The 22,214-nt window shown below is 40.5% G+C and overlaps 1 protein-coding gene across 1 annotated transcript in view; it reads right to left on the bottom strand.

The window, feature by feature from the left end:
• Nucleotides 1–3,796: 3,796 nt before the first annotated feature.
• SPATS2 (spermatogenesis associated serine rich 2) overlaps nt 3,797–22,214 on the bottom strand; it is a 128,961-nt gene continuing 110,543 nt past the window's right edge. The window contains exons 9-13 of the mRNA XM_003793612.3: nt 17,556–17,614; nt 11,914–12,023; nt 7,375–7,477; nt 5,332–5,546; nt 3,797–4,235 (exon numbers count right to left, since the gene is read on the bottom strand). Of these exons, the coding sequence (XP_003793660.1) occupies nt 3,924–4,235; nt 5,332–5,546; nt 7,375–7,477; nt 11,914–12,023; nt 17,556–17,614 (799 nt within the window). The 3' untranslated portion in view covers nt 3,797–3,923. The remainder of the gene's footprint in view (nt 4,236–5,331; nt 5,547–7,374; nt 7,478–11,913; nt 12,024–17,555; nt 17,615–22,214) is intronic.

Raw genomic sequence — 22,214 nt, 5'->3', positions numbered from 1 at the left:
GCCACCTTAGGTGTATGTGGCTGGCGCCTTAGCGGCCTGAGCCACGGGCGCCGAGCCGATGGATTTTCTTAAAACAAAAATTAGTTATGAAAAGTGAGGACAAATAAAAAAAGCAAGCTTTATAAGAATATGCATAGTATGATTCCAATTTATGTAAAAGAAAGAAAAACTGTGTATTTTTTGTTGTTTTTCAGACAGGGATCAGACACTTATATTCTTTTATTTATTTTATTGAGACAGGGTCTCACTATGTTGCCCTCAGTAGTGTGCTGTAGCATCACAGCTCACAGCAACCTCAAACTCTTGGGCTTACACGATTCTTTTGCCTCAGCCTCCCAAATAGCTGGGACTATGGGTGCCCACCACAATGGTTATTTTTGTTACAGTTGTCATTGTTGCCTCAGCTAGCCTGGGCCAGTTTTGAACCTGCCAGCCTTGGTGTATGTGGCTGGTGCTGTAACCACTATGCAATGGGTGCCGAGCCAAAAAAGTGTACTTTTATGTTTGGGTTTAGAACATTTCTGGTAAGATATTTAAGAAAATTACCTGTGATTTTTCTGGGAGAGCAGGAATTTTTAAATTTTCACAATGTATCCTTTTTTAAGATTAGTTTGCTTAGGAAATAGCTGAAGTTCATAAAGAAGCCATGCTAACTTAAATTTTGCCTCTCAAAACTTAAATACTGAGAGCTAAACAACTTAAAGTCCCAGATCTCTCTCTGGGAGAACAAGACATTTGCCTACAAGGGGAAATGGAGAAAGGAAGGAAAAAATGATGGCTAGGCAGGGCCTCTTTGAGCACTAGTAGTAGCTGCCCAGGGTATGGAAACTTTTGGGAAGTCCAGAGATATTATGGGGAGCAAAGAATGGAGTTATAGAGGTATCCAGCCTTTCTTTTTTTTCTGCCACACATTGAAAGAAGGGTTGTTTTGGGCCATCCAGTAAATAACATAAATACCAATGAAAGCATATTAACGAAAGATCCGACGCCACAAGTAAGTAAAACAGTCCTTAAATAATCTGCATGCAGCTCATGGGCCGCAGGATGGACACACTTGGACTATGAAATTCAAACTTAAGATAATCCTAACTTCTCTTCAGCCAAACACAGAGAATCATGCCTATAATCCTAGCACACTGGGATGCTAAGGCAGGTGGATATCTGGAGCTCAGGAGTCCAAGACCAGCCTGAGCAAATGCAAATCTCCTGCCTATACTAAAAATGGAAAAAAAAATTAGCTGGGCATTGTGGCAGGCACCTGTAGTCCCAGCTACTTAGGGTGGCTGAAGCAGGATTGCTGAACCCAGGAGTCTGAGGTTGCTGTGAGCTAGGCTGATGCCAGTGGTGTACACCTGTAGTCCGAGCTATCCAGGAGGCCTGGGTAGGAGGATTACTTGAGCCTAGGAGTTTGAGGTTGCTGTGAGGTATGATCACACCTTGCATAGCTACTGCACTCCAGCCTGGGCAATACAGTGAACCTATCTCTAAAAACGAACAACAAACAAAACAAAACAAAAGGAAAGAGGTCTAGAAGAATAAGGCCAAATAATTAATACTTACTACTTCTGAGAGATGGAATGGGAACATGGAAAATTTTTTATTTTTCCTTCTATAAATAATTGAATATATTTCTAGGTTATCTGATACTTTAAATACTTTTTTTTTTTTTTTAAGAGATAGAGTCTCATTTTATCACCCTTGGTAGAGTGCCGTGGTGGTGTTACACAGCTCATAGCAACCTCCAACTCCTGGGCCTAGGTGATTCTCTTGCCTCAGCCTCCCAAGTAGCTGGGACTACAGGCGCCCGCCACAACACCTGGCTATTATTTTTGTTGCAGTTTGGCCAGGGCTGGGTTTGAACCCACTACCCTCGGTATATGGGGCCGGTGCCCCTACTCACTGAGCCACAGGCACCGCCCTTTAAATACTTTTGTAATTAAAAAACAAAATGTAAAAAAACCTTCATAATATTTCTGAATGTATTTCTATATTATCTGATATTTTAAATAATTTTGTGATTAAAAACAAAACATAAAACACCTTCATAATATTCAAACTTTGTATCTAAAAAAAAATCTTCAAGTATTTTTCTATAAGGAGATTTGAATTTTAACCTCAAAGTGGTTTTGACAAATACGTGGTTTCCCATTTGTCTGGGTGGTTAAATACAGTCTTGCCTGGATAAAGGGACAGAACTCATAATTCTTCAAGGTTGCTTCAATCTCTGGATTTCTGATAAAGTATAGGTAAACAATCAGAAAAGCAGAGATTTTCCCTGATCCCCAACAAGCTGATAGTATTGAACCAATTCCTAAAAATGAGGTGATCAGCCCCTTGGAAAATGGCTTCCACAGTACTCCTTTACTACTGTTTTCTTTACTGAAAGACACACACGGACACACACACATACTTTCTCTCTCTCAATCTGTTCAACCAACCTGAACCATGGCAGCTCAGCTTCAGCCAAAGAGCCAGGGGAAGCCCTGAGGCAGGTATGTTCTGCACTGCTGCCATTCATGGTTTGGGCTTCTGACTTGGGAAAATGCATGCTGGAGAAAAACCTCTGCTGTTATTAAATCATAGAGGGTGGGGGCGGGTGGAGGCTAGGGGGGTCTAGCATCAATCCCACTTGCAAGAGCTCAATTACACAGTTACGTTCACTGTTCAGTCAAGGCACAAGGAGTGTGGGAGCAGAGTGTCAATACAACCTTGGTTGCCTGGGAGAGCCATTGGCAGCTGTGGTTTTTCTTAACTGGTAAATACTCCTTTGGAGAGTCACCATTTCCTATCCTACAGATCCTTTCCTACTAGGAACAGCTGCATTTGCTCATCTTGGCTTTCACCTTTTAATTTGGTCCTGAAGCTATAAGCAGCAGTGGACAAATGACTTGGGAGTCGGATACCTCATTTAAGTCCAGGAACAAGCTGTCTGAGTGATTTCCACCCTGTGAGGCCTGAAGAAAAATCGAAAATGAAATGAAATCACTTGCTGCTGTAAGACAAATATGGGAACATTTATGCAGTTGCTTTTATTTATTCAATTATAAAGATTGCAGCAATTTTTAAATGGGTAACACCTTAGATTAACACTAATTATACTGTTATAAATTTGGTTCAGGATCAGAATAGGATTCAGGAAAGGGAGAAAACCAAAAAAATAAAAAAATTAAAAGAGTCTCTGAACATTGAAACAGAGAAATACTTCTTTTTAAACTTTTCAACTTTAATTAAATGCACTTTCCCTTAGATTTCCCTAGACTGGTTTGCAATCTAAGGTAATAGGAAACAAGGCTCCGGGCATTTTGAAGAAATTGCAGGTTAAGCCATGGTGCCAAGCAGAAGACTGAAACCCTGAACTTAGTGTCAAATCTCAGGCATGGTCTGGGATAGAGGCAGCTTCTCAACTGTTTCTTAGTGTTCTTTCCTTTTCACCAATTACATTTCCCCTTCTCTGGCTAATCCAGTGCAGTAATCAATTCCCTCATTGCTCCTGTCAAACTACTATTTGGAGGGAACCTGGCAGTCATCTGTGGCTTCTGGTTAGATTGGCAAGGCTACTGACTAGCTGTGACCCACTTCCTCCTGAGACAGCTTGGACAGCAGGGGACAACTGGAAGGCCTTGTGCACTGAAAATAATGTTGTTATCCTTGGGAAACCTGGCAACAGTTGCTTCTGATTCCTGGTGGAAATGACAAATCAGAATCAATCCATATTATTGGGAAAGATCAAGGAATAAAACAGCTTCCTCTCCAAAAATAGGAAAGAGGAAAAAAGGAGACAAGAAACCAAAAATATTTAGAATGGCACAAAAAGTTATATGCATAAACTTCTTTCTGTTATTAAATCTAGCTATAAGTTTCCTAAGTCCAGTTATCAAGTTAAATTGTGTAGGATAGAAGAGAGAGGCCCACTGGAATTTCCCTCAGGAGTTCACGGCTTCCATCTGAGAGGTCCTGGGTTTGCGCTGGGGGAGACCTTTTTTGAATGAGGGCTTGGGTGGACTAGGTTCCATGCTGGCTCCAGTTCCACTGGTCCCTACAGAGTGAGCCTGGCCCCATTCACTAGTATTTTCTGGTGCCTGGGGTGGAACACTCTGATACCTAGAACCAGATGAATACCACGAGCTGTTTCTGTAATGACCCACATTGTCATGTCGCCCTCGGTTCGTAGGGTCATTGGACTTTTGGCCTTGTGGCCTGTAGCCTTGTCCTCCTCGTCTGTTCCCCAGCAATACCTAAGGAGAAAATAATACTATGTTCAAGGTGCTCTGGCATCATTAGGTCCCATTTGTTTGAGATCCATTTATAGGAGTATTCTGATAGCATAACTGTGGTGGTATCTGATGCTTGGAACTCAGTTATCTCTCAAGACTCACAGAATTCTGTCAGCAATCCAATACAGTCACTATATCAGAATTAACACATTTTTCCCTGCCTTTCATTCCTAGGTTCTTCTCCACTGTAGAGGAGTTTACTTTTCTTTAGCTGGGCACAAGAAGAAAGCTAAGAAGGAAGAAAGAACATTCTTTGGGTTGTTATAAGTCCTCAACCAGACAGGTATCACATGTCTGAACTTTGCAGATCATAGGCCATTTGCGAAGATAATAAACATTTGGAATATAAAATAAAGATAATTATGGTCTGCTTTGCTATATATCATGAACCACAGATTAAGCCATGCTGCTATGACATTTAGTACATTTTTCACATTACAATCCAAAAAAGCTTATGCTTATGGCATGGGATTTTATTTTTGTCCTCCAAAATTCCAATTTTATACCAGTTCTAAAGAATTACTGACAGCATTGCCTTGGAAAGCTTTTGTATTTCTTCTTCAAACCAAAGAAAAGAAACTATGGATTACTCTTCAACTTTCTAGTGTTCTCTCCCGATCTCCCCACCCAGGTTCACTCTCTTTCCCTGATATATTCCACATTGTGCTTCTAGGGAGTTGCTGATTTCATGTGCATGCTGGTTAACCCTGCCACATGTGATGCCTTTCTACCTTGAGATGGGTGCACAACTCCCAGTGTGACTAATTACCAGGCAATAGAATCTACAACTTTAAGGATCACTGCCAATATAAGAATGTCAGAAATTCTTGGTACCAGGAAATTTAAACTAGCTGGTGGTTTGGAATATACATCTCAAATGCTTTCTCAGGAACTAACTGGGGCTGAAGGGATTCAAAATAGGTGTGGAATAGGAATAAAGAAAGTAAGGTAATATCTTTATTCCCAGTGTATTACCTCACACTGAACTATCAACATTTAAACTTTGATACTCTGCTGGCTTTTCTTCCTAACATGCTCAGTGTGAAAATTAGGTTACCTCCCGATGTGGCTGGTAGGGCCGGCCACTGGAGTTTGCTATGGCTGGAGGAGTCTCTCCTGGTGTAGAGTTTTTCTTGTTAGCACTTGTAAGGCTGGGAGCAGAGGCACAAGCGGAAGGGGAAGCAGCAGAGGCATCACTCGGGCTACTCAAGGACACAGATGTAACTGAGCTACATCGGGATCTGGTTGAGTAGCTATTCTTTGGATGGGACACTGAAACAGAAATGTCAGGAGTATATAGTCAGATGATGGAAGAGTATAATGAGTTAGATTTCTATTATATCTCAATTTTAGAATGAGCAATTAAAGATAAAAAACTATCTACTCAAGCAGTCATAAAAAAAAAAAAAACCTATAAAAAAGATAACAGGAAGAAAAATCTTCCTTTTGCTGTCCTCCTCCACTCCCTCCAAGTCCCCACTGCTTTGTAAAGGAATTCTTAGAGAAAGGAGAACAGTTTAAGATTGAAGATTAAGATGAAGTTACTCATCTCCTCAGCTAATAACTTCTTGGCATTTCCTACCTAAAGTCCTGGCTATGATTCTAGCAGATGACTAAGCCGAGAACAATAGTATGGGCCATATGCTCAGTTTCCTATGCAAGGAACATTCCAAAGTACAGACTTTGCAAAAAAAGAAAAAGGTAAATAAATCAAATCTTTGCTAAATCCTTCCTAAAAAATTTGACGCAAAGTATAATCAAGATCACTTAAATATGAATAGAACTAGTCTTTATAACAAACATGTACCTTGTCAAATTTCCTTCTGCAAAAATAATCCAAATTCAAAATACCAGTCTATCAAAAAAGGTATTAATATTTTCAATTCATATTTTGTCAGAATTCAATGGTTTAAAACTACTCCCTAGACATTTTTCTTGGCTTTAAGCTTGGGCTAATGATGAGTTCATACTCACTGCCCTAGTTTAACATTTCACTTTTAGGCCAGGTGTGGTAGCTCACACCTGTAATTCTAGCACTCTGGGAGGCTGAGGCAGGTAGATCACTTGGGCTCACAAGCTAAGGTCTGAGCAAGAGCGAGACCCTATCTCTACTAAAAATAGAAAAACTCCTCAGGTGTTGTGGTGGGTATATGTAGTCCCAGCTACTCTGGAGGCTGAGGCAAGAGGATCTCTTGAGCCCAAGAGTTTGAGGTTGCTATGAGCTATGATGATGCATGGCAGTCAACCCAGGGTAACAGAGACTTTATCTCAAAAATAAACAAACACCCCCCCCCAAAGAACATTTTACATTTATACTGAGAAAGAACACGAAGCTGAGTTTAGGGCTTGAGCAATAAATTACGATAAACACTCATCTTGTGGGCCCTCCCCCACGCACACTTAAAAGCTTTTCTTTAAGGATCTATTATTTGCTAGGCATTATTTTCTTTTGGGAAGGAGTAGAATGTGGTTCCAAGAGGCAAGGTCTGACTACAGGGCCCTATGCTCTTTATACTATACAGGGAGTCCAGTTTAATAGGCTTGGCACCTGTGGCTCAAGTAGCTAAGGTGCCAGCCACATACACCTAAGATGGCAGGTTTGAATCCAGCCTGGGCCTGCCAAACAACAAATGATGGTTGCAACCAAAAAATAGCCAGGTGTTGTGGCAGGCGCCTGTGGTCCCAGCTACTTCGGAAGCAGAGACAGGAGACTCGCTTGAGCCCAGGAGTTGGAGGTTGCTATGAGCTGTGATGCCACAGCACTCCACCCAGGGGAACAGCTTGAGCCTCTGCCTTAAAAAAAAGAAAAAAGTAATAATTTAAATTGCACACAAACTTTATGGACACCCTGTATATCATACACCTCAATTCAGCAGAAAATCATGAAAGACTAGTCTTTCACATTTAGGGAACTAGCAAATGCTGGTCCCCAGAGCTCAAAGCATCTGCATCCATGGACTTCATATGTATCTTACAGTTACTTTTCATAAAAACAAGCAAATAAGAGGCACTGAAGAAGCACAGTGGAGAAGCCATTTAGCACATCAGTCTCTAATTAATAATCCCCACCCTTAGTGATCAGAATCCCTCACCATCTCACCTTGTCCAAAGGAATCAATGCTCTTTTTTAGGGTTTCCACATCACAAGTGAACCGGGCTACTCGCCCCAGATCCTCGTCATATTTACGTTCACTAACAAAGTGCTGAAGAAAGGGCAAGAAAGGCCTCTAGGTTAGATAAACATTATATGTGGGATCTATAACTTACAATGTACAGGTAAGACAGAATTATTTTCTTTCTTTCTTTTTTTTTTTTTGAGACGGAGTCTTACTTTGTTGCCCAAAGCAGAGTGACAGGGTGTTATAGCTCAAGGCAACCTCAAACTCTTGGGCTCAAGCAATTCTCTTGCCTCTCAGCCTCCCAGTCAGCGTTGTGGTGGGTTACTTTTAGAAATGGGGTCTTGGCTCGGCACCTATAGCTCAACGGGCTAGGGAGCCAGCCACGTACACCTAAGGTGGCGGGTTCGAATCCCCAGCCCGGACCCGCCAAAACAACAATGACGGCTGCAACTAAAAAATAGCCAGGCATTGTAGCGGGCGCCTGTGGTCCCAGCTACTTGGAAGGCTGAGGCAGGAGACTCGCTTGAGCCCAGGAGTTGGAGGTTGCTGTGAGCTGTAATGCCACGGCACTCTGCCCAGGGGGACAGCTTGAGGCTCTGTCTCAAAAAAAAAAAAAAAAAAAAAAGAAATGGGGTCTTGCTCTAGTTCAGGCTTGTCTCAAACTCCTGAGCCAGGCAATCCATCTGCCTTGACCTCCCAGAGTGCTGGGATTACATGCATGAACCACTGTACCCGGCTAGAATTATTTTCCATTGTCTTCTCTTTACAGCTTCAAAGTTTACTAAATGGCCATCATACTACTAATGCTGGGTGAAAGAACAAATTCATTCATTTTGTCAAGAACTCAAAGATAGTCTGGAAGTTTTATGAATGTTGTATGATGGTCAAAGCCCATTAAGTATCATCAAGAGAAACTACAGAGAAAGGGAAAAGAAGGAAGAATTTATAGTATTAGGCCATCTTTCCAGTTGGCTATTCTTCACATCATTCCATTTTATACAGAAATAGAGGCAGTGAAAACGTTTATAAGTTACGACTATGATCCCATTTAGATAAATGGTTTACTATTAATAGGAACTTCCTTAGGAAACCCACTTCACTTCTTTTCAAGTAGGGTTTCTTAGTCCTTGAAATAGGAACAATTTCTTTTTTTTTTCCCCCTTTGAGACAGAATCTCATTATGTTGCCCACGGTAGAGTGCTGTGACATCACAGTTCACAGCAACCTCAAACTCTTGGGCTTAAGTGATTCTCTTGTCTCAGCTTCCCAAGTAGCTGGGACTACAGGTGCCCACCACAACACCCAGCTATTTTTTGTGGCAGTTGTCATTGTTGTTTAGCTGGCCCGGGCTGGGCTCAAACCTGCCACCCTTGGTGTATGTGGCTGGCATCATAAACACTATGCCAAGCCAGGAACAATTCTTGAGATCAAAAAACAATTCATGTGAGAAGTCAACTTTGCAAACAAGAAGAGTTTGTGCTGCAGATAATTAAATATTTTTAGGTAGATAGACCTGAGAAGTAACCAACCCCTTGAGGAAAAACTAACTATACTATAGAAATTGTAGGCCTAGGAATATGTCATGAGTACAGTGCTTCTAGGGGTCTATTTCAATAAGAAATATCTAAGGTAGCGTGGTATCTTTTTTCTCCTCCCCTAGATTAAAAAGAGAAGAAAAAGAAAAGTTAAAGGCCTAAATATAATTTAGAACAACTGAACTACTCAGGGCAGTCCTCCTAACTGGACTGATTCTACTTCGAATGCATTTAGAAGCACTGAAAGGAAAAGAAGAGATTAAAAATTACCTTTCGGCCTTGAAGTCCTAAAGCATCAGATTATACTATGGCTTTATAAAAACACATAAACCACTTGCAAGAAAGCCTTTGGACATGTAATATTAGTCTGAGATTAACTGTGAAACAAATTCTAGGGTTTGTTGAGCCAAAGACATAACAGGAATGACGGAAATAAAATGATCTAGAAATAAGACATTTAAATTGCACAGCACCACTTCAGTGCATTGAAAATGTAGAGAGAAACAGATCCTTAGCCTGCAGAAATATTTCTAGCAGCTTTTCAGCCATGTGGGAAGGGGAGCAGATGAAGCCTGTGAGAGCCAGCATTCTCATCTAATTCCAAAGGGGTTTCCGGCTTCTCTCAGATAGTTGAATGAGCATAACTGGCATCAAAGTAAGCAGCCTTTCTATAAAATTTAGTAATATAGTTTTAGTTAAACAGAAAATGGTAATTTAAAATTTGCTTGTTGGACTATTTCATCCCAACAGAGTCTAAGAAGGAGTGTGAGAATCGTTATTTACTCTGGGGTTTTGTATAAAACTGGGTCAGAATGATCATGAGGTTTCTTGCGGGTTCCTAACTGATCTTCCACTTATGTTATTACTTCACAGAGGGTGTTGTACAGCTTCTGCAGCAAGTGTCCCTCTCAACTATGACAACAAATCTTATGTGTTCAAAAAAAGCAGAGGTTAGACGGGGAGCAGTGGCTCATATCTGTATTCCTAGCGCTCTGGGAGGCCAAGGTGGGTGGATTGCCTGAGCTCAGGAGTTTGACACCAGCCTGAGTATGCAAGACCCCACCTCTAAAAAATAGCCAGGTGTTGTGGCGAGGGCCTACAGTCCCAGCTACTAGGGAGGCTGAGGCAAGAGAATTGCTTTGAGCCCAAGAGTTTCAGGTTGCTGTGAACTACCGCAGGCAACAAAGTAAGACTTTGTCTCAGAGTTTAAAAAAAAAAAAAAAAAAAAAGCTGCAGGAGTGGAAAAGGCCAATTCTCTTGTCCATACAGTTCATGGTCTACAGAATAACCAATTATGGAGAACACCAATGTAATGTCCAAAACTACTCATGAATATCCTAGTTTCTCTCAGGTTCTCATGTTTAGTCTCACAAACAAAGTTTTTTATATAAGAATTTAAAAGGGATGAATATTGAACCCAGGGAATCTTCATAAATAGATTACAATATAATCAATATTTTAAATTGCTACTTTTTCTTTATAAAATCAAACTGACCAACCAACTACTATTTACTGAAGACCTACTTACTATGTCCCAAGGCACTATGTTAGACACAAGGGATACAGCAGCTCCTGCCACTGTGAAATTCACAATCTTATAGGAAAGATATTAATTAAATGCACATAAAATTATAACTGTGCTCTGAAAGCACAGAATAGGGGGATATGATGTCAGGGAAGTTAAAAAGGATGAGTAGGTTAAGAATGACTAAAAAGGGTGGTGTCTGTAGCTCAGTGTGTAGGGCACCAGCCACATACACTGAGGCTGACGAGTTCAAACCTGGTCTGGGCCAGCTAAAAAAACAATGACAACTGCAACAACAACAACAACAAAAATAGCTGGGCATTGTGGCAGTCCCAGCTGCTTGGGAGGCTGAAGCAAGAGAATCACTTGAGCCCAAGAGTTTGAGGTTGCTGTGAGCTATGATGCCTGGACATTCTACCAGGGGTGACAAAGTAAGACCCTGTCTCAAAAAAAAAAGAAAAATAGAATGATTAAAGAGTGATTTATAGGCCAGGAATGGTGGCTCACACCTGTAATTCAAGCACTTTGGGAGGCTGAAACAGGAGGATTGCTTGAGGCCAGGAGTTTGAGAATAACATGGATGACAGAGCAAGATCCTGTTAGAAAAATGTACTAAAAATTAGATGGATGTGGCGGCACATGCCTGTAGTCCCAGCTACTGATGAGCCTGAGACAGAGGGATTGCTTGAACCAAGAGGTCTAGGCTGCACTGAGCTACATTAGCACCATTGCAGTGTTTTGGACAGATGAAGCACACACAGTGGCCACCTAGCAGGAAGGAGGAGGATATATGTCTGTGGAGAGGAAAAACAAGTACAGCTGGAGGACAGAGGACAAGGGGAATTATTGGGTGAACGAAGGATGATGGCAGAGCCAGACCATGCAGGCCTACAGTCCAGGTTGAGGACTAGAACATATATCCTAAAATCAATGGATTGTTCCCTCTCCTCTCCCAATGCTTCACTTGCCCAGCGCAGAATAAATAAATAAATAAATAAAACAACAACAAAATAAAAGCAATGGAAAGTTTGGAGCAGATTGCTATAGTGTGAGGACCAGATATGAAATGGTGGGGAGGATGAGGCAGTAGCAAAATGATGCACAGAATCAGTTCAGAGACCATTGTACAAGTCCATGCAAGGGACGGCAGTAGCTGATCATGATCATGATCGTGGTGGTGGAGATGAGGGAATAAGATCAGATTTGAAATTTAGAAGGTCAGATGGACAGGGTCTGTTGATAGATTTCACGTGGGAGATGGAGAAATTTCCTAGGGTTTCCAGCTTGGACAACAGGATAGATGACAGTACCACTTAACGGAAAGGAACCTGGAAGAGGGCTAGGCTGGGGAAGGGAAGACTCATGAGTTCAGTATATTAGATATGGCCATGAATTACAGAGATTTGTTACTTTAGCCCCTGAGGTTAAGAAGAAAGGCAGAAAGGAGAAGGGAATTTTACCTTGATATCAGCTCTGAGCTCAACCAATTGGTCCTCTGACATTCGAACAGCCACATCAGTCATCTTCTTTAGAAGTTCAGCTTTCTTTTGTCGGCTTAGCAAAATTTCCACTGTAGAGGAAAAGCAAGTATGAATCTTATTCTCCTGCTAAATAGGATAAAGAAGAACTGCAAGTATGAGCCTTTCAGTATGTGTTAGGACAGCCAAAGCCTTAGCTGCCCACCCATCCAGAAAATGAAAATACCAAAGGTCTAATTTCCACCTTCTGGAGTTAAATGGTAAATATTTTTTGAATCACAAAGACTCATAAATCATTTGTCATTCTCATTTTCCTCTTCCCAGTCAATTTTTTTTTTTTTTTAACTAAGAAACATATGTTACTGTGAGCTATGACACCACAGCACTTTTTAGCCTGGGGCAACACAGTGAGACTCTTTCTCAAAAAAAAAAAAAAAGAAAAGAAAATAAAAGAAAGAAAGAAAAGTATATAAATTAAAACAGAAATATGGGGCTGGGTGTGGTGGCTAATGCCTGTAATCCCTTGGGAGGGAATTGTTACTTAAGTCCCTGAGGGACTAAAGGCGAGTGGATTCTCTCAGCTTGGGAAGCCAAAGCAAGTGGATTGTCTGAGCTCACAGATTCAAGACCAGCCTGAGCCAGAGCGAGACTTCATCTCTAAAAAATAGCTGGGTGCCTGTAGTCCTAGCTACTTGGGAGGCTGAGATAAGAGAATCACTTGAGCCCAAGAGTTTGAAGTTGCTGTGAGCTGTGCCACCATGGCACTCTACCGAGGGCAACAAAGTGAGACTATCTCCAGAAAAATAATAAAATAACCAGAAATAAGCCATTGGTAACAATTTCATCTAGAATAAATGGGTATGAAACAAAAAGTAAAACCCCTGTACTTTTGATTTTGTGGTCTTCTTTCCAGAGGAAATCACTGTTGACAATTTCTCATGTATACTCCCAAATATTATCTGTGTATGTACGACACGTATATCTCTCCTTGTATTTCCTTCCTCACAAAAGGAAGTATATCATACACATGGTCCTTACTTTACTGTACCTTTTTTATGTAATATATCTTGAAATTAATTTATTTGTATTTTATTTAATTAATTAAGAGACAGAATCTCACTTTATTGCCCTTAGTAGAGTGCCCTAGAGTCACAACTCACTGCAACCTCCAACTCTTGGGTTTAAGCAATTCTCTTGCCTCAGGCTCCTGAGTAGCTGGGACTATGGGTGCCCACCACAACACCTGGCTATTTTTTGTTGCAGTTGTCACTGCTGTTTTAGCTGGCTGGGGTCAGGTTCGAACCCACCACCCTCGGTATATGGGGCCGGCACCCTACCCACTCAGCCACAGGCTCTGCCCTTGAAATTCATTTATTAATACATGTGGATCACTTTCTTTCAGTTTAATGGCCACCTGTTATTCTACTGTGCATACATACCACAATTATTTATCAAGTACTTTAATGATGCTATTAGATTGTTATGGCACCTGCTTTGGCATGCTCCCTGATATCCAACTCACAGATGACCATGGTGTATAATAGATAATAAGAATGTCCCAGAGTAGAGAGACAGGAGCTACAATGGACAATGAGCAGAAGAACTCTTCCCAAAAAGCAGAACTAAGGCTGTAAGATAAGCTACAAGAGGAACTTTCTTTACCACTAGGGCAGGGACTCCACTATTTCTGTCCAGCAAGATTTGGTTGCTACTTTTCCAAGTGGGAATTTTGACTATAATTATTTTCTTTTTTCTCTAATTATATAATATTGGCAAATGGGGCTTTTAACTTCTCTTTTAGTTTATGACACCCAGACCACAACACACCCTCAGCTGAATATGCTAACTAGATGGACTTTTGAGGTGTTGCCATTGAGAAGAGGGTTAAGTTTATTCTCATTTTGGAAAAAAGAGGGATACTGGGTAGCTGCAGAGGAAGACTATAGCGAAGACTGTTAGTTGACTAAAACCCACGCTCCTTTTCTTCCTAGCTATCAGAAGTCCAGTGATTTGGGATAGCAACACACTCAGGTAAAAATCTGTTTCCTGGCTTTGCTCCGGATGAGATGGTCATGTGACACAGTCTGCCATTGAGATACAAGCAGTACTCAGGAAAGCTTTTTATAGGAATCTTACGGATCTCAAGATGGAGAAAATGTGATGAATAAAGATTTCTACACGTGTCAGATAATTCAAAGGACATAATTATACAGCATCAGACAAGTGATATTTGTTGTTGTTTTCTTTTTTAAAGAGGAAAAAAAAAAACACTCTCACTATGTTGCCCTCAGTAGAGTGCTGTGGCGTCACAGCTCACAGCAACCTCAAACTCTTGGGCTTAAGCGATTCTTGTTTCAGCCTCCCAAGTAGCTGGGACTACAGGTGCCCGCTACTATGCCTGGCTATTTTTTTCTTGCAGTTGTCATTGTTGTTTAGCTGGCCCGGGCCAGGTTCGAACCCGTCAGCCTCGGTGTATGTGGCCGGCACTGTAACCACTGTGCTATGGGAGCCGAATCTTTTTTTTTGAGATGAAGTCTCAAGCTGTAGCCCTGGGTGAAGTGCTATGACATCATAGCTCACAGGAACCTCTAAATCTTGGGCTCAAGTGATCCTCTTGCCTCAGTTTTTCTATTTTTAGTAGAGAAGGGGTCTTGCTTTTGCTTAGGCTGGTCTCAAACTCATGAGCTCAAGCAATCCACCTGCCTCAGCCTCCCAGAGTGCTAGGATTACGGAGGTGAGCCACTGTGCCCACCCAAACAAGTGATACTCATTTCAAAGAATATGTTTCTTCATTTATGAAATAAAAAAAAAGAAACTGAAAAACCCATACCTTATAGGGTTTATGTAAGGATCATACATGAATATGTGTGAAAAACTCTGAACTGTGACCTAGGAAAATGGAAGTTATTTAATAAAACCATAATGTGTAAAAAAGAAAAAAACCCCGCCTTCTTGATAGTATTGGTAAATAGTAATCATACTGTGTCAAGAACCAGGATTTTTAGGGAGAAAGAAAATATAGATATGTGTATAAAACTGATGAAAATATACTAATTAGACTCTGTAGTCTTGAATTTGGTAAAAAAAAAAAATTGGCCAAGAATTAGTTGAAGCTGGGTAATAAGGGTTTCTTATATAATGTTAGCCCCTATATTTGAAATTTTCTATAAAGGATGTATTTTATTTATTTATTTGTTTTGAGACAGAACTTTGTCACCCTCGGTAGAATGCTGTGGTCATAGCTCACAGCAGCCTCAAATTCGTGGGCTTAAGCAATTCTTTTGCCTCTGCCTCCCAAGTAGCTGGGACTACAGGTACCGGCCACAATGCCCGGCTATTTTATTTTATTTTTTTTTGTAGAGACAGAGTTTCACTTTATCACCCACGCTGTGGAGTCACACAGCTCATAGCAACCTCCAACTCCTGGGCTTAAGCTATTCCCTTGCCTCAGCCTCCCAAGTAGCGGGGATTACAGGTGCCCACCACAACACCCAGCTATTTTTTTGTTGTAGTTTGGCTGGGGACGGGTTTGAACCCACTGTCCTCAGTATATGGGGCCGGCACCCTACCCACTGAGCCATGCGCGCCCCACTATTTTTAGAGATGAGGTCTTGCTCTAGCTCAAGCTGGGCTTGAATCTGTGAGCTCAGGTAATCCACCCATTTCAGCCTCCTAAGTAGTGGGATTAAAAAATGTATTTTAAAAAGCACCTTCTTCTTGGCTTGGTGCCTGTAGCTCAAGTGGCTAAGGTGCCAGCCACATACACTGGAGCTATTGAGTTTGAATCCAGTCCGGGCCCGCCAAACTATGACAACTAAAACCAAGAAATAGCCGGGTGTTGTGGCAGGTACCTATAATCCCAGCTATTTGGGAGGCTGAGGCAAGAGAATTGCTTAAGCCCAAGAGTTGGAGGTTGCTGTGAGCTGTGACACCATGGCATTCTACCCAGGGTGACAGTTTGAGACTCTGTCTGAAACAAACAAACAAACAAACAAAAAAACGCACTTTCTTCTCAAAAGGACTATGTCTTATTGGCTTTAGTTTATCTAAACCTTCATCTTCAAAAAGAGAATACACAGAGTAAGAATGTGAGCTGTCAAATTTAGGAATTTCAAGATATACTGTTCAATGTAAATGACATTTTACCTCTGATAAACAGTTGGGACAGTATCTCTGCTACATTCTCAACATTTAAAGTTAAAATGGACCCAAACTGTACTCAGCTCACTGCTTCAAAGATGACTCCTCTGGCCTGTGACCACAGATACAAATGATTTAACTGTGAGTCATCATCTCGACCTAGCCCAGCATTTCTATTCATACTAGTTTGAGGGTGGGTTAAAAGAAACAGCCTTCCTAATTATAAATCTGGCATTCAATGCATGAAGGTAGAACCTGCCAATAAAATGCCCCAAATCAATGCTATTGCACATGTTACAGTTGATAATCCTTACTTTTCATGTGGTTGTGCATCTTTAACCTAAAGTGAACAGAAATCTGGCTCTTCCATATAAAACCCCACAAATTACCCAAGTTAGACTCTATTCCTCCAGAATCTATTTTAGTCAGCTTTCAAGGAATCCTAGTTATGGTATCCTGAACCCTCAATTCACTGAGTTTTCTGTTTATCCATTGATAACAGATACTAAGTGAAGACCATTTTAGAAACTGAGAAAAAGTAAGTTCTGAGATAAGTGATGATAGGAATGTATATACATAATTGTAAGCAATTTGATCAAGTTTCCTCTGATTATGCTAAAAGTTTTTTTCTAAGTAGGAAAAAAAACTCCCAATGGAATTATTTAATCATTAGAGGACAAAAAACTGAAATAAAACCCTAGTGGCAGATATCATAATGCAGTCTCTCAGATACTGAACTCCACATTGGCAATATTAAAATTTAGAAATATTTTAAAAATAAGCTTATAGGCTGGGCAAGGTGGCTCATACCTGTAATCCTAGCACTCTGGGAGGCCGAGGTGGGTGGATTACTTGAGCTCACGAGTTTGAGACCAGCCTAAGCAAAAGCAAGACCTTGTCTCTACTAAAAATAGAAAATCTGAGGCAAGAGGATCACTTGAGCCCAAGATTTAGAGGTTCCTGTGAGCTATGATGCCATAGCACTTTACCCAGGGCAATAGCTTGAGACTCTGTTTCAAAAAAAAAAATAGGCTGGGTGCCTATAGCTCAGTGGTTAGGATGCCAGCCACATGCTCTCGGGCTGGTGGGTTTCAACCTGGCCCAGGCTTGCTAAACAAAACAAAACCAAACAAAACCAAAAGCCAGGCATTGTGTGGGTGCCTGTAGTCCCAGCTACTTGAGAGGCTGAGGCAAGAGGATCACTTAAGCCCAAGAGTCTGAGGTTGCTGTGAGTTGTGACGCCATAGCATTCTACTGAGGGCAACAAAATGAGACTCTGTCTCAAGGAAAAAAAAATAAGCTTGTATAAAGTTATTTCACCTTAAATATTCATATACAAGTGCATGTGAACTATTCAAGATTGTTTAAATACTGTACATAAACTCTTTTTGTGGCATTTATATCAAGCTTTTGTGACAAGGGTTGGGAGGCAGATACCTGCTGTTTATATAGGTAATCACTTTAATTATAGGTAATCATCTTACTTGCTTCAGCTTTCACTTTGTCCATTTCAGCAAGCAATGCCACTTCCCGATCCATTAAACTAAGAAGAAATGACAAAGAAAAAAAAAAGGTTTGATGAGACACAGAAATAGCACATTACTAATAATGGAGAAAGACACGCGAGTCTGTTCACTAAATGCATAATACATACTACAAGGTAATACTGTATGGACCACATGGAAATTCTGCTATCTTACTCAATGAAGAGTGTTTTAGGGATTTCCAATAAAATAAATTCCCCTATATTTCTCTTTATTATAATTGATCAATTACTATAAGGCTAAGAGTTGAGAACCAGTAGATGGCAGTACCAAGCCACAAAACTTGTTTCTAAGTAAGTTGTGCTAAAGCCAAAAGTAATTGTGGAAATTGCACTCACATACTTTTTATATTTTGGTCTATAACGGATTTGCTTCTAATGAATTTTTATCTAACAATATCCTTGTTTGGGCATAGTAAATTTAGCCATAATTAGCACTTGTATATCTTTAATAGCTGACCACATTTGCCCTGTCCACCGGCCCCAAGTACATAGAATGTAGAGTGGTCAAGAGACAGACATATAGGGTGCTGATTTCTGAGTAATATTTAGTAGTAAAGGATGGAATTTAAGGTTTCTGGTAGGCTTTTATATAGAAAAAGAACATTAACAAGACTGTAGAAAAATTTCCACTGCAAATGTATATGGTTTGGAGACACATAAAGCTTTTCTATGTCCTTATAAAAGAGCCCAAAGACTTTAATGTTTAAGGAGAGAGTAGGTTACCCTAGTATTCAACCTCTGAATACAAAGAATTTTCCTTGCCATATCAGTTTGGTTTAGTGGTGACAAAGGAAAAAACCTAAAATTTTAACACCTGTAAGAACCTGAAATGTTCCAATTCTCTTCAAATTTGTTCATTCTCATTTCTCCTTCGGAAGTGAATGTAACTATAGGGTAAATACAAGTTCCACTCTTGTTTCTGATTGTAAAAGCAATCACACATGCACACACACATAATACACTAATTCAATTTAGCTCACTATGTAGTTATGTTAGCACAAAGTTTTTAATACAGAGACTATAGTGTGAGACATAAAAAAATGTATAAGGAAGAATCGTTTCCTCAAGGAGCAAATTCCTTTATAGGGCAAGTTCCAGAGAACATATGTTTGATAATCATTATGCATTTTTTTTTTTTTGAGACAGAGTCTCACTCTGTCACCCTTGGTAGAGTGCTGTGGTGTCACAGCTCACAGCAACCTCCAGCTCTTGGGCTTAGGTGATTCTCTTGCCTCAGCCTCCCCAGTAGCTGGGACTACAGGCGTCCACCACAACGCCCGTGGCCGGGTTCAAACCCACCACCCTCGGTATGTGGGGTCAGTGCCCTACTCACTGAGCCACAGGTGCCACCTCATTATGCATGTTAATAAATAGACTTGTAACTAATTTGGTTGCATATTAATCCAAAAGCACCAGACTGGAGAGGAAGATACAATTATTGTGAGGTAGCCATATTTTCCTAAGAAAACATTTTCCAAACCTTGGCAATATTTTGCTCCAAGAACTCTAGCAGCCTTTGGAATACCTAAACAGCATAACAAAAGCACAACTTAGATAGGAGCTGCCAGGGCTGTGGTTTGACATTACCTCTCTTCTGTTGCCACATTACCTTAAGATGCAGACACTGTTTCCACCAGATGACTAATTCTTTGTCTCTGACAAAGCTTGTAAAATATTTATTAGAAGACTTCTGCAAACAAGTAAGCTTTTCGCAGCTTATGATCTTTACTATGAAAACTAGAATATCGCATAGCACTTTTAGCAAGGAAATAAAGTTATACATCAACACAATCAGACTGTGGCAATATGAGCTAGTACACCATGACAGCAATGCCCCCTCCTCTTGAGAATGACTAGCATCCAAGACAGGATATGTACAATCATATAACCCTTCATTTAAAAAAATCAGTTTATATTTTCATGCCAAAACCCCCCAATGAAATACAGCATTTCTTTTTCTTTTTCTTTGAGACAGAGCCTCAAGCTATCCCCCTGGGTAGAGTGCTGTGGCATTACAGCTCACAGCAATCTCCAATTCCTGGGCTCAAGTGAGTCTCTTGCCTCAGCCTCCAAGTAGCTGGGACCACAGGCGCCCACCACAACGCTCGGCTATTTTTTGGTTACAGCCGTCATTGTTGTTTTTTTTTGGCAGGCCTGGCTGGATTCGAACCTGCCACCTTGGGTGTATGTGGCTGATGCCTTAGCCACTTTAGCCACAGGCGCCAAGCCGAAATACAGCATTTCTATTTCTGTTTGTTGTCATATTGCCATCTATTGATAAAATCTAATGAAAGGTCTGTGACGTCATCCCAGAAGAACCTACTAGTCAATTGAGGCTGTTGGGCTTATTTTCTCAGAGAAAAGTGATCAGTCTTTAAAATATAAAAATGAGGGTAGCTAGCCGGGCATTGTGGTGGGAGTAGTCTTAGCTACTCGGGACGCTGAGGCAAGAGAATCACCTAAGCCCAAGAGCTGGAGGTTGCTGTGAGCTGTGATGTCACAGGACTCTACCAAGGGCAACAAAGTGAGACTGTCTCTAAAAAAATAAATAAATTAAAATAAATTTAAAAAAAAAATGAGGATAGGGCGCCAGCTCCATATACCGAAGGTAGTGGGTTAGAACCTGGCCCCAGCTAAACTGCAACAAAAAAACAGCCGGGCGTTCTGGTGGTTGCCTGTAGTCCCAGCTACTCGGGAGGCTGAGGCAAGAGGCAAGAGAATTGTCTAAGCCCATGAGTTGGAGCTTGCTGTGACCTATGACGCCACATTCTACTGAGGGTGACAGAGTAAGACTCTGTCTCAAAAAAATAAATGAAATAAAAGACAAATATGAATAAATGTTGAAATGTAATAAAAACTAAGTACACCATATAATGACATTATGGCTGAATAGGAGAATTACATATTTGCAGGTTATTTGTGCTAAAGTATTTAGGGGTGATAAATTATGTCTGCAACTTCCAAATGGTTCCACCAAAATACAAACACACAGCAAATATACTGATCACTAATATCCTTTCAACTTTTCTGTATATTTGATAGTTTTCATAATAAAAAGTTAGGGAGATGTATATATTACAAAATAAACAGAGAAGGTGGGAAAAGTTCAAAAGTGGAAAATAGGTCAGGTTTAAGGATATAGCACAGGCTTTTTTTTTTTTTTTTTTTGCAGTTTTTGGCTGAGGCCAGGTTTGAACCCGCCACCTCTGGTATATGGGGCCAGCACCCTACTCCTTTGAGCCACAGGTACCGCCCCAGCACAGGCTTTTTTTTTTTTTAATAATGAAAAACAATGATTTACCATAATACAACTTTCTAACAAAGAAACTTAAGCTAAAGTTTTCCACTTATTCCTGAGCTAAATTTATAGTAGTCCCACTATGTACAGGAAGTATCTGTGGCCAAGAGACTCAAAAGTAACAGGTTTTAGATGTTGTAACTGCAAGCAATGAGTCCTCTCAGGAACTAATGAAAGGTTTTTTCCAACTTTCTGTTACCTTGCTCACTTCAAGGCTTCCAGGTACTAAGCTTCTCTCAAGACTTTCCTGAATGGATTATGCCGTAATAAGCATCTGGTACATTGGATTTGGATTTGGAAACTGCTAATGATGTTCAGCTAAATATTGCCGGGACATTATTTGGAAAGACACTAGGCCTTTTTAAGCTGGGACATTCTTCAGTGTTAGGAATTCCATGTCCTTTCTCTAATTATGAAAGATGGTTTGGAATGACTGGTCACTGTTACTGGAAAGGAGAAAGACTGGTAACTAAATGTTCTACATTTCCTTCTTTCCATGTCAGAACTTCTTACCATTGTCACATTTGCTCAACTTATTCTAGAGCTTTTGCATAATTTAGTTGCTCAGAATAGCTGTTCCTGCAGTATTACTATTCACATCTTTAAGATATCTTGTATGCTCATCATTTGAAGCAAGCTCTTTAATTAATACACAGGTATTTAACATGCAGTTAGTGAGTCTAGATCTTGCCTTTAGTAACCCCTTGGCACCAAAAAATTATTAATTATCATTTGTTTATGGTGGTTGCATTAGAAATATATTAAAATGAAAACAACTCTGGCATTTCACAGCCAATTATTTCAGGGGATAATACTCTAAACCACTAACTAATGCTTTTAGAAAACATTTGCAATTGATTTTAATTGCTCAAAATCTGAAATCAATTTAATTCCCGCAGCCAATCAAAGCAGAAATTCAGTCAAAGTCAATACAAACCCTTTTTTTTTTTTTAAGACACTTTCTTCTTTTCATATAAAACAACTATAAAAGAGAATTGCCAATAGTTTTTGTTACCGGAGAATTAATAAAGCTTCATGTGTTTTGCATAACTCTGTACTCTTAGCACTGACCTTGTTGAAGTATAGCATACTCAATTGGGTTCAAAACAAAATAAAAATCACCAAGTAGGAAGCCAGAACCAGCTAAGGCGCCAGCCACGTACACCTAAGGTGGCGGGTTCGAATCCCCAGCCTGGGCCCGTCAAACAACAATGACAGCTGCAACCAAAAAATAGCCAGGCGTTGTGGCGGGCGCCTGTGGTCCCAGCTACTTGGGAGATGGAGGCAGGAGACTCGCTT

This window comes from Otolemur garnettii, unplaced genomic scaffold (genome assembly GCF_000181295.1).
Source record: "Otolemur garnettii isolate 467f Iridium unplaced genomic scaffold, OtoGar3 scaffold00070, whole genome shotgun sequence".
In the NCBI taxonomy this organism is placed as follows: domain Eukaryota; kingdom Metazoa; phylum Chordata; class Mammalia; order Primates; family Galagidae; genus Otolemur; species Otolemur garnettii.
The sequence above is the reverse complement of the archived record's forward strand: the minus strand, read 5'-3'. Positions and strand labels throughout refer to the sequence as shown.